This window comes from Scyliorhinus torazame, chromosome 1 (assembly GCF_047496885.1).
Source record: "Scyliorhinus torazame isolate Kashiwa2021f chromosome 1, sScyTor2.1, whole genome shotgun sequence".
Taxonomy (NCBI): domain Eukaryota; kingdom Metazoa; phylum Chordata; class Chondrichthyes; order Carcharhiniformes; family Scyliorhinidae; genus Scyliorhinus; species Scyliorhinus torazame.
This window is the reverse complement of record NC_092707.1, coordinates 92,021,908-92,034,753: the sequence shown is the minus strand read 5'-3', so window position 1 is coordinate 92,034,753 and position 12,846 is coordinate 92,021,908. Positions and strand designations below refer to the sequence as shown.

Below are 12,846 nucleotides of genomic sequence, written 5' to 3'. Positions count from 1 at the left end.
ACCCCACTTTGGACCAGACTTGACACTTTCATCTTCACACAACAAATAATTTTCTTCTCCATTCACTGAATTTGGTCTTCCACATTTTTTGAACTAATTGATGACAGTTTGTGCATTAACATCATTTCACAATTTGATGATGAAACCACATAAAATATCAAGGGGGCAGCAGCATATTTCATAGAATCCCCATAGTGCATTTGGCCCATGGGGTCTGTACTGACCTAGGGTCCACTCACCTGCCCACCCACCCCTCTCCCCATAACCCTGTAGCCTAACCTGCACATCCTTGGACACTTATGGGGCAATTTATCATGGCCAATCCACCTAACCTGCACATCTTTGGACACTTATGGGGCAATCTATCATGGCCAATCCACCTAACCTGCACATCGTTGGACTGTGGGAGGAAATCAGAGCACCCTGAAAAAATCCACTCAGAAATGGGGAGAACATGCAAACTGTACACAGAAAGGGCTGGAATCGAACCCAGTTCCCTGGTGCTGTGAGGCAGCAGTGCTAACCACTGTGCCACCATGCTGCCCATATTTTCTCTCTTTGTGAAGATTTTTTTCTCATCCATCCACCTATTGCATTCAGCATGAACATGATCCTTAAAAGGTTGAACTACAGACGTGAGAGCCTTGGTATAATTGCAATCTTGGTGTTATTTATTTGTTGGGGTTTCTTGATCTCATTATTAATATGTAATCTGGATATGTTGCACACTTTCTTTGCGTACGTTACCAGGATGTGTATTCCACACATTATCAATCCACAATTTCACCCCATCTCATCCATCCACCTATAGTCACAGACACGTTCAAAAACTGCTGCAGGGAACTTGAGTTTGGCATGGTTCTACTTTTGAAAATAACCATAGGCCTTGATTACATTCCATCCACCATGCATGCTAGCACCACTGAGAATTGTGTTTTCTCACGTCCGATAGTTTTCACTAGAATTACCTTCAAACCTTCCCACTCAACTGTTCGGTTGCTCGGCATATCAAATTCATGGGCATTACATCCATGTTGCCAATTTACCATACTGGACATTCATGTATTGCCGCTGTGTGAAGATAAACTGCTGGAAACTGGTAATTTTGGCATTGATTTTTTTGTGAATCTGAGCAATCTTGGTTTTCAGCTAGAACAGTAGGCATTTTCATGGCGACACAAAGTTGCGTATATACACATTACATTTCTGGTGATGACATAACCATTTTGACGATTTTCAAGGACACAGACCAATACATGCTTCTCAAGATCAGGGCAGTCGCTGGTTCCTGTTCTCAAGTGAATTTGGTCATGGGCATCTTCTTTAGGGCTGATCTCATCTTCTTCCATTCTCACACTAGTGATTCACTAACACCAAATTCACTTGCTGCAGCACAGTTATTTGATGAATTAGCAAAAGCTATGACTTTTAGCTTGGAATCAACAATGCACTTAATTTTCTTTTGCTGGAGGACCCATTTCTATTCATCAGATGCCATGTGTAGTCTGTTCGGTGTGGGCGCGTCTTAACCTCTTGGCAACAGAGACTCTATTGTTAGCTTGCTCCCATAAACCAACTCATGAGGCGAATAAAACATGCATTTCTGAAGTGAAACATTGAGGCTACTTCCCATTGAGAATATAGCACTTCTTTGGAGAAAAGAGGGGATATACGTAGAAAATAGCAGGAGTAGGCCATATGGCCCTTCAAGTTTGCTCCAGCATTCATTGTGATCATGGCTGATCATCATATTCAATACCCTGATCCCACCTTCCCCTCATATCCTTTGATCCCTTTAGCCCCAAGAGCTACATCCAATTCCTTCTTGAATTCACACGTCGTTTTGACCTCAATTACTCTCGGTGGCGGTGAATTCCACAGATTCACCACTCTGTGGATGAAGAAATTTCTCCTCACTTCAGTCTTAAAAGGTTTATCCTTTATCCTAAACTATGACCCCTAGTTCTGGACTCCCTCACCATCAGGATCATTCTTTCTGAATCTACCCTTTCTAATCCTGTCAGAATTTTATAAGTTTCTATGAGATCCTCTCTCACTTTTCTAAACTCCAATGAATATAATCCTAACCAACTTAGTCTCTCCTCGTATGACAGTCCCGCCATCCCAGTAATCAGCCTGGTAAACCTTCGCTGCACTCCCTCCATAGCAAGAACATCCTTGACTTGGATGCCTAGTAAAGGCCTGAACATGGTTAAAACATTTTGTGGGCCATTTTCTGATGTTGACGAGAATTTTATGAAGGAATATTGAGCAGGACCTCCCCACAGTGAGAGAAACAATTGGAGGGATACCAGTTGCAGAAGACAGTAATCAAGCTTATTATAGATCTATATCGATACATATTACAGATCTTTACAAAGAGAAAATGGTAAAAAAATTAAGAAGAGTATATTTGCCTTGAGCTAGTAAAAGAGAGCACTGCGTACAAAAAATGTTTATTTCACACAAATTACCTATATCGACAGGCTGATCGGAATGTACCCGTAGCGGGGGCTGATGCTTTCTTCTTACAATCTCCACAATTAAGCAGGGGGAAAGATACTCAAACTCTTTGGTCATTATCACTTGGTTAAAGTGCGATTCTTTCACCACAAAATTTAGACAGTACTCCTGAAACAAAGAAGACATTAAAACCACTCCTGTTTCTCCAAACCGGCACAGTTTCTGAAATAATTAGTGTACATGCGCCGAACACCACTTACCTTCACTTCAAAAGTTTCCCCATTACTACCAACTGCAAGAACAGAATTGCTTGGGAAGAGGCATGGAAGTGAAGTCGATGCTAAGGAATGGGGCACCTGTCTACTTTTGGCACCAAGTGCTCAAAGCAAGCAGTCTCCAATTCAGCTGTAAAATTAATCACTATGCAGGGAACAGCTTGCTCAGAAGCTAACTAATTAAACAGTGATGGTGTTAATCTCTCTTTTGGGTAAAGTAGTTCTAAAGAATATGCAATATGGTGGGTGAAAAGGTTAACTCCCTGTGATAGGAACAGTGAGATTGTAAATGGCATTCTTAATGAAAGCCATTTGGTCACTTTGTTCTCACCACATGACGCACATACCTTTAATTGGTCCAGCTGTAATTTGTTGGCATTCTCACACACAGTGAGCACATTCTGAAGGTCAACTGAGGCCTCGATGTACTGTAAGCACAGCTGTTCTAGTCGAGCCAGGTGAAAGCTCAGGGCAAGCTTGTAAACATCCATTATCAACAAAACATCCTGCACATGACCTACATGACAAAAGACAACAGTCTAATTATTTCAGCTTTAAAAATATACAGTAAAATTTCAGTTATCCAGCACTCTACTAACTGGAATTCTGTGTTTTGGCTGAAGATGTCAAACTCAGGCGGTCGGCAGCCTGTCATTGCTCCTGACTTAGCCTCCCACTGCTTGGCAGCAGTTTCCCCTCAGCACTGCTCACGCTCGATTTGTGTGCTCCCACAACCTTCGAGCCCTCAACACCTGTGAGATCATCCTGCAGCTTTCTCAATGGATATGTTAACCGGCATATTTGACGAACTGGCATCTCACATCTCCGAAGAATGCCAGGAAACAGAGATTTCCCTGTATTCAGGTACTAGATGTAGTGGTTAATCCATGCAGTACCTGATCAGGAATGCTGTATGTTGACAGGAAAGAAAAAAGTGGAAATATTTCCTTAATACAACAGAGAAGTCTACTCGGCCACTTCAGAAGGGCCGGCCACCTTGGTGTGTGACTAGAATTACATGCAGCCAAATGTATATGTAGATATAATATTATATATATATTAGATATATTATATCTAATATATATATAATATAGTATGTATATATAATGCATGTACACACAAAAATCAGTTTTAGGTGCAAATTGCCATTGTGGAATTTGAACTCATCAATAATTTATTGTTAAGGGCAGCATGGTGGCGCAGGGGATAGCACTGGGACTGCGGCGCTGAGGCCCTGGATTCAAATCCCAGCCCTGGGTCACTGTCCGTGTGGAGTTTGCACATTCTCCCCCTGTCTGCGTGGGTTTCGCCCCCACAACCCAAAGATGTGCAGGTTAGGTGGATTGGCCATGCTAAATTGCCCCTTAATTGGAAAAATAATAATAATTGGGTACTCTAAATTATAAATAAATAAATAATTTATTATTAATAGTTGTTTGGAGTTCAGAACTTAAGTATTACTGAAATTACAGATATGTTGTAGCTTTGCCATGTCTGCTTTTTCAGCGATACTTGATTTATTATTTGTACAGTGATAGAACCATCAACGTGCAATAAATATAAACCATGAGCTCAAGCAAAAACAAATCTAAGAACATTGGGAAAATTGCTCTAAAGCGAGTCTTCTAATGTCAATTTACATACAGTGTGCAACACCACAGGAGGTCACAATGTTAAAATCATGTTCTATTTAACTCTGGATTTCCTCCCTACAACTTTCTGCCTTCCAGATGCTCTTTAAAACATACCTCTTTGAGCAGGCTTATGGTCACATAAACCTAATATCTCTTCATGTAGCTCAATGTTGGACGTTTTATATCACTCCTGCCAAATGCTTTGGGACATATTAAATTTAATACATTTAAACACATTTAATTTGGGACATGTTAAATGTGTATTTTTGTTCAATTCGCTTTTCGGATGTAAGCATTGCTGTAAGGTCAACATTTATTGTCAGTCTCTTATTGCCCTCGAGAAGGTGATGAGCTGCCATCTTGAACCACTAAACTCCACCTAGTTTAGGTACCCCCACATTAATGTAAGGAAGGAAGTTCTGGGATTTTGGCCTGGTGTCAGATAGTAGGAATGGTGGGTTTGGAAGGTTCTGTCGATGGAGCCTTGGCAAGTTACTGCAGTCCATCTTGTAGATGGTACACACTGCCACCACTGTGCACCAGCGGTGGAGGGAGTGAATGCTTAAAGTGGTGTATTGCGTGCCAATTAAGCTGGATTTCTTTGTCCTGGATGGTGTTGAATTTCTTAAGTGTCGTTGGATCCCTCATCCATGTAAGGGGGCAAGTATTACATCCCTGAAGGCGGTGGACAGGCATTGTGGGGTCAGAAAATGAGTTACTTGCCAATGAATTCCCAGCATCTAACCTGCTCTTGTAGTGACAGTATTTATATAGAACATAGAAAAATACGGCACAGAACAGGCCCCTCGGCCCACGATGTTGTGCCGAACCTTTGTCCTAGATTATCATAGAATTTACAGTGCAGAAGGAGGCCACTCGGCCCACCGAGTCTGCACCGGCCCCCGGAAAGAGCACCCTACCCAAGGTCAACACCTCCACCCAACACTAAAATCAATCCTGGACACCAAGGGCAACCCATCATGGCCAATCCACCCAACCTGCACACCCCCGGAGCACCCGGCGGAAACCCACGCACACACGGGGAGGATGCGCAGACTCCGCACAGACAGTGACCCAAGCCGGAACCGAACCCGGGACCCCGGAGCCGCGAATCAATCGCGCCATCCACAATGCCACCGTGCTGCCCTTAAGAACAAATTAATCTACACTATATCATTCTACCGTAATCCATGTACCTATCCAAGAGCTGCTTGAAGGTCCCTAATGTTTCCGACTCAACTACTTCCACAGGCAGTGCATTCCATGCCCCCACTACTCTCTGGGTAAAGAACCTACCTCTGACATCCCCCCTATAGCTTCCACCATTCACCTTATATTTATGTCCCCTTGTAATGGTTTGTTCCACCTGGGGGAAAAGTGTCTGACTGTCTACTCTATCTATTTTCCTGATCATCTTATAAACCTCTATCAAGTCGCCCCTCATCCTTCTCCGTTCTAATGAGAAAAGGCCTAGCACCCGCAACCTTTCTCGTAAGACCTACTCTCCATTCCAGGCAACATCCTGGTAAATCTCCTTTGCACCTTTTCCAAAGCTTCCACATCCTTCCTAAAATGAGGCGACCAGAACTGTACACAGTACTCCAAATGTGGCCTTACCAAAGTTTTGTACAGCTGCATCATCACCTCACGGCTCTTAAATTCAATCCCTCTGTTAATGAACGCTAGCACACCATAGGCCTTCTTCACAGCTCTATCCACTTGAGTGGCAACTTTCAAAGATGTATGAACATAGACCCCAAGATCTCTCTGCTCCTCCACATTGCCAAGAACTCTACCGTTAACCCTGTATTCCGCATTCATATTTGTCCTTCCAAAATGGACAACCTCACACTTTTCAGGGTTAATCTCCATCTGCCACTCCTCAGCCCAGCTCTGCATCCTATCTATGTCTCTTTGCAGCCGACAACAGCCCTCCTCACTATCCACAACTCCACCAATCTTCGTATCGTCTGCAAATTTACTGACCCACCCTTCAACTCCCTCATCCAAGTCATTAATGAAAATCACAAACAGCAGAGGACCCAGAACTGATCCCTGCGGTACGTCACTGGTAACTGGGATCCAGGCTGAATATTTGCCATCAACCACCACTCTCTTGACTTCTATCGGTTAGCCAGTTCGTTATCCAACTGGCCAAATTTCCCATTATCCCATGCCTCCTTACTTTCTGCATAAGCCTACCATGGGGAACCTTATCAAATGCCTTACTAAAATCCATGTACACTACATCCACTGCTTTACCTAATCCATGTACACTACATCCACTGCTTTACCTAATCCATGTACACTACATCCACTGCTTTACCTATCGCTGGTTCAGTTACATTTCTGGTCGATGATAGTCCCCAAGATATTAATGATGGGGGATTCAGTGATGGCGATGCCTTTAGATGTCAAGAGATGATTTGTTTTTTTTGTGTTGGAGATAGTCATGGCAGGAATGTTAGTTGCCCTTTAGGGCAGCACGGTAGCATTGTGATTAGCATTGTGGCTTCACAGCGCCAGGGTCCCAGGTTTGATTCCCTGCTGGGTCACTGTCTGTGTGGAGTCTGCATGTTCTCCCAGTGTCTGCGTGGGATTCCTCCGTGTGCTCCGTTTTCCTCCCACAGTCCAAAGACGTGCAGGTTAAGTGGATTGGCCATGATAAAAATTGCCCTTAGTGACCAGAAAAAGTTAGGAGGGGTAATTGGATTACGGGGATAAGGTGGAAGTGAAGGCTTAAGTTGGTTGGTGCAGACTCGATGGGCCGAATGGCCTCCTTCTGCACTGTATGTTCTATGTTATCAGCCCAAGTCTCCCCCTCCCCCCGCCGCCCACCAACCACACACACTTCAATATTGGCATTGCCCTCTGATGCCATACATGGTCATATGCTGCCTTGATATCATTCATCCCTAACCAATGGAAATCAAGTCCACCATTATTGTTTGAAGCAAAGCTGCAATGGTTCTGGCAAAACCCTAGCTGAGCACTGATGAGGAAGTGCTTTTTCTTAGCATTGTCAATGACCATTTCATCACTTTTCTGATGACTGGAATGGTAATGGCCGGATTGGATTTGTCCTTTTTTTGTGGGATGGAGATACCTGGGCAATTTTCCATATTATCAGGTAAATGCCTGATCATCCCAGAAAATGGTGGGAAAGCTTTTAGAAATAATTATCTGGGACATTATTAACAGTCATTTGGGAAAATATGAGTTAACTAAGGAAAGCCATCATGGAATTATTAAAGACAAATCATGTTCAACTAACTTTTTTTTTTGTAAACATTTTACTGAGGTATTTTTGGTTATACGACAACAAAATAAACAATGTACATGAAACTATAAACATAGTGCAAAAGCCGTTTCCCTCCCTTACAGGTCCCACCTTTACTAACCCCCTACTCTAAGCTAAACTAACCCCCACACCCCCCTTCTGCTGATGATTAATTTTCCGCAAAGAAGTCGACGAACGGTTGCCACCTCAGGGCGAACCCTAACATTGATCCTCTCAAGGCGAACTTAATTTTCTCCAGACAGAGAAAGCTAGCCATGTCAGACAGCCAGGTCTCCGACTTCGGGGGCTTTGAGTCCCTCCAAGCTAGTAGTATCTGTCTCCGGGCTACCAGGGAAGCAAAGGCCAGAACGTCTGCCTCTTTCTCCTCCTGGATTCCCGGATCTTCCGACACCCCGAAAATCGCCACCTCTGGACTCGGTGCCACCCTTGTTTTTAACACCGTGGACATGACATCTGCAAATTCCTGCCAAAATCCCCTAAGCTTTGAACATGGTCAGAACATTTGGACATGGTTCGCTGGCCCTCCCGCACACTTTGCACACCTGTCTTCCACCCCAAAGAATCTGCTCATCCAGGCCACTGTCATGTGAGCCCGATGAACGACCTTGAATTGTATCAGGCTGACCCTGGCACATGTTGTGGACGCGTTGACTCTACTCAACGCGTCCGCCCATAGACCATCCTCTCCTCCCAGCTCCTGGGCCTGGTTTAGCACAGGGCTAAGTCACTGGCTTTGAAAGCAGACCAAGGCAAGCCAGCAGCACAGTTCAATTCCTGTACCAGCCTCCCCGAACAGGCGCCGGATTCGATGTGGCGACTAGGGACTTTTCACAGTAACTTCATTTGAAGCCTACTTGTGACAATAAGCGATTTTCATTTCATTTCCTCCCACTTGCGCTTCAGCTCCTCAGTCTGCGTCTCCTCTGACCCCATAAGTTCCTTGTAAATGTCAGAGGCGCTCCCTTCTCCCACCCACCCTCTGGAAACTACCCTGTCCTGAATCTCCCTAGGTGGTAGGAGAGGGAAGGTTGAAACCTGTCTATGTAGGAAGTCCCGCACCTGCAGGTACCTGAATTTGTTTCCCCTCGCCAATCCAAACTTCTCCTCCAGCACCCTCAAACTCGGAAAGCTCCCCTCTATAAACATATCCCCCATCCTCTCAATCCTTGCTCTCCGCCATCTCCGGAACCCCCCAGCCATACTTCCCGGGGCAAACGGTGATTATTACAGATTGGAGACCAAACCGATGCTCCATCTGCTCCCCCATTGCCCCCAGACTCTCAGGGCCGCTACCACCACGGGGCTGATGGAGTACCGTGCCGGCGGGAACGGCAGGGGCGCAGTTACCAATGCCCCCAAACTGGTGCCCTTGCATGAAGCCGCCTCCATATGCTCCCATGCTGACCTCCCCCCACCATCCACTTCCTGATCATGGCTATATTCGCCGCCCAGTAATAGTTACTAAAATTTGGTCCCGCCAACCCGCCCTCTCCCCGACTCCCCTCAAGCATTTCCTTCCTTACTCGTGGGTTCTTGCTCGCCCAAACAAAGCCAGTGATCACTTTGTTGACCCGTTTAAAAAAGGACCGCGGAATAAAGATGTGGAGACACTGAAATACAAACAGGAATCTCGGGAGGACTGTCATCTTCACCGTCTGCACCTTCCCAGCTAGTGACAACGGAAGCACGTCCCATCTCCAAAAATCGTCCTTCATTTGGTCTACTAGTCGTGCCAGATTTAATTTATGCAGCCGGTCCCATTCCCGCGCCACTTGGATGCCTAAATACCTAAAGCTTTCCCTACTAAATGGCAGCTCCCCCAATCGCCTCTCCTGTCCCCTCGCCTGGACCACAAACATATCACTTTTCCCCATATTTAGCTTATACCCCGAAAACCGGACAAATCCCCTAGAATCCTCATGATTTCTTCCATCCCCTCTATTGGGGCCGACACGTACAGAAGCAGGTCGTCTGCATAAAGCGGGGAGAGGGGGCATCCCTGTCTCATTCTCGGATGTGTGCTCCCGGATCGATGTCTTCATCTAAAATAGTCCGATGTTGTCCTATTCGTCTGTACGCTCGCCACAGGAGCCTGATACAGCAACCTGACCCAGTCAATAAAGTCCCGCCCAAATCCAAACCATCCTAGTACCTTCCACAGATATTCCCATTCTACTCAATCAAAGACCTTCTCTGCATCCATTGCGACCACTACCTCCACCTCCCTACATTCCGGATCATGATCACGTTTAATAGCCTTCTTATATTGGCCACCAACTGCCTACCCTTAACAAACCCCGTCTGGTCCTCCCAATAACGTCCGGAACACAATCCTCAATCCTGGAGGACAACATTTTGGCCAGCAGTTTGGCGTCCACATTGAACAAGGATATTGGCCTATAGGACCCACACAGCTCCGGGTTCTTGTCCTGCTTAGGGATCAGCGAAATCGTGGCCTGTGACATTGTCGGGAGCAGCACCCCTCTCTCCCTTGCCTCATTGAATGAACTCATCAACAATGGTCCAAATATCCCAGAGAACCTTTTATAGAACTGCACTGTGTACCCTTCTGGCCCCGGGGCTTCACCCGATTGCATTGCCTTCAGAACCTCCACTATCTCTTCCAACCCGATCGGGGCCCCCAGCCCTTTACCAGCTCCCTGTCCACCTTTGGGAAATTCAGCACCCCTAAGAAGTGCCTCATTCCCTCCGACCCCGTTGGGGGTTCCGACCCATACAGCCTACTGTAAAAATCCTTAAACGCCTTATTCACCCCTGCTAAATCTCCAACCAGGTTCCCATCTCCCTGGCTACCTCCATCTTTCTAAGCTGCTGTGCAAGCGTTCTGCTGGCCTTCTCTCCATGCTCATAAATCGCCTTTCTCAGCTGCTCCACCGCCCTCCCTGTGGTTAACAAACTGAACTCCGCCTGTAGCCTCTGCCGTTCCCTTAAAAGCCCTGCCTCTGGGGTCTCCGCATACGTCCTATCGATCTGTAGTATCTCCTTTACCAGTCGGTCCGTCTCTGCCCTGTCTACCTTCTCCCTATGGGCCCGTATCGAGATCAGCTCCCCTCTAACCACCGCCTTCAGTGCTTCCCAGACCACCGCTGCTGAAATTTCCCCCGTGTCGTTGACTTGCAGGTAGTTCTGAATACATTTCCTCAGCCGCTCGCACACCCCTTCGTCAGCCAAAAGTCCCACATCTAACCTCCAGTGCGGGCGCTGGTTACTGTCTTTACTAACCTGCAGGTCAACCCAGTGCGGAGCTTGGTCTGAGATTGTGATCGCTCAGTACCCCGTGCCCACCACCCCTGCCAGTAAGGCCCTGTTCGAAATGAAGACATTGATCCGGGAGCACACTTTATGAACGTGTGAGTAGAAGGTGAACTCCTGCACCCTCGGCTGCCCAAATTTCCATGGATCCACCCCCCCCATCTGCTCCATGAACCCTTTTAGTTCCTTTGCCATTGCTGGCACCCTGCCCATTTTTGAGCTTGACCGGTCTAGGCCATGGTCAATAACTGTGTTATAAGTCCCCTCCCATGACCAACTTATGCGAGTCCAGGTCCGGTATCTTCCCCAGCATCCTCTTCATGAACTCCACATCGTCCCAATTTGGCGCATACACATTTACTAATACCACCTGCACCCCCTCCCAATTTCCCACTGACAATAATGTACCGACCACCTACGTCCGAGACTATTCTACCCGCCTCAAACACCACCAGCTTATTAATCAGGATCGTGACTCCTCTAGTCTTTGAATCTAGTCCCGAGTGAAAGGCCTGACTGACCCAGCCTTTCCTCAATCTAATCTGGTCAGCTACTCTGAAGTGCGTCTCCTGCAACATTACCACATCCGCCTTCAGTCCCCTCAGATATGCGAACATGGGTGCCGTCTTGACCAGCCCTTTTAGCCCTCATACATTCCAGGTGATCAGCCTATTGGGGGGCTCATTGCCCCCCCCTTTGCCGATCAGCCATCCCCTTTTTTGGGCCAGCCTCCAGCCCGTTCTCCGCGCCTCCACCGGCCCACCCCCAGGCAGCCTCTGCCCCCAACCTCCTCTCTGTCCCTTAGCAGAAGTCCCTCCCTCGTCAGCAGAACATTTTCCTCCCCTCCCCCCCCCCAGTAACAACACAATATAACTCAACCCCTTTAATAAACCTAACATATGCACATCCCCCACTACGCTTCAGTGAGCTCGCCCGCCCAGCTACCTTGGTGGCCCCCACCCCTAGCGCCCGACAGAAAAAACAGGAAGAAAAAAAAACGCTAACAAAGATCAAGTAAGAGATCCAACATCTAAACAATCACACCTCCATCCCCCAACAGTGCAAATGTAAACCATAATTTACTCATCTCTGCAACTGGCCCCAAATCAGTACAGAAGGCATCACAGACAGCATCCACAAAACGAAAAACAAGAAACTTTTAATTAAAACATGAACGTTGCAGCAAAGTTCAAAAGTTCTCAGTCCACCACCAGTCCTTTCCTTTTCACAAAGTTCAGCGCATCCTCAGGCGACTCGAAATAAATGTGCTGTTCCTCGTACGTGATCCAGAGACGGGCCGGATACAACAGTCCGAACTTCACCTTTTTCTTAAAAAGGGTCGACCTGATCTGATTAAAGCCCGCTCTTCTCCTTGCCACCTCCGCACTCAGGTCTTGGTAGATCCGCAGGATACTTTTGTTCCACTTACAGATCCGTGTCTGCTTGGCACATTGTAGAATGCGCTCCTTATCCAAGTACCTATGGAATCTCACCACCATTGCCCTCGGGGGGGGGGGGGGGGGGGGGGGGAGGGGGGGGTCTCCCATACGCGGCTTTCACGCGAGTGCTCTGTGAGCTCTGTCCACCTCCAATGGTCGGGAGAATGCTCCACCCCCCAGCAGCTTCTCAAACATGTCCGCGATATATGCCCCAACGTCCGCTCCTTCGGACCCCTCCGGGAGCCCAACGATTCTTAAGTTCTGCCGGCGGGACCTATTCTCTAGGTCCTCCACCTTCTCCAGGAGCTTTTTCTGCTGGTCTTTCAGCATCCACACCTCCAACTCCACCGTGGTTTGATGTTCCTCCTGGTAAGCCAACACCTTCTCTACTTTCTGGATCGCCCGATCTTGGGCATCCATCCGCTCAATTGACTCTTTTATCGAGTCCAAGCAGTCCCGTT

General features: G+C 46.9%; 1 protein-coding gene across 1 annotated transcript in view; it reads right to left on the bottom strand.

The window, feature by feature from the left end:
* The window catches only part of lztr1 (leucine zipper like post translational regulator 1), a 169,616-nt gene that overhangs the window by 21,286 nt on the left and 135,484 nt on the right, over positions 1–12,846 (bottom strand). Inside the window, exons 15-16 of the mRNA XM_072498002.1 lie at positions 3,086–3,255; positions 2,475–2,631 (exon numbers count right to left, since the gene is read on the bottom strand). Of these exons, the coding sequence (XP_072354103.1) occupies positions 2,475–2,631; positions 3,086–3,255 (327 nt within the window). The remainder of the gene's footprint in view (positions 1–2,474; positions 2,632–3,085; positions 3,256–12,846) is intronic.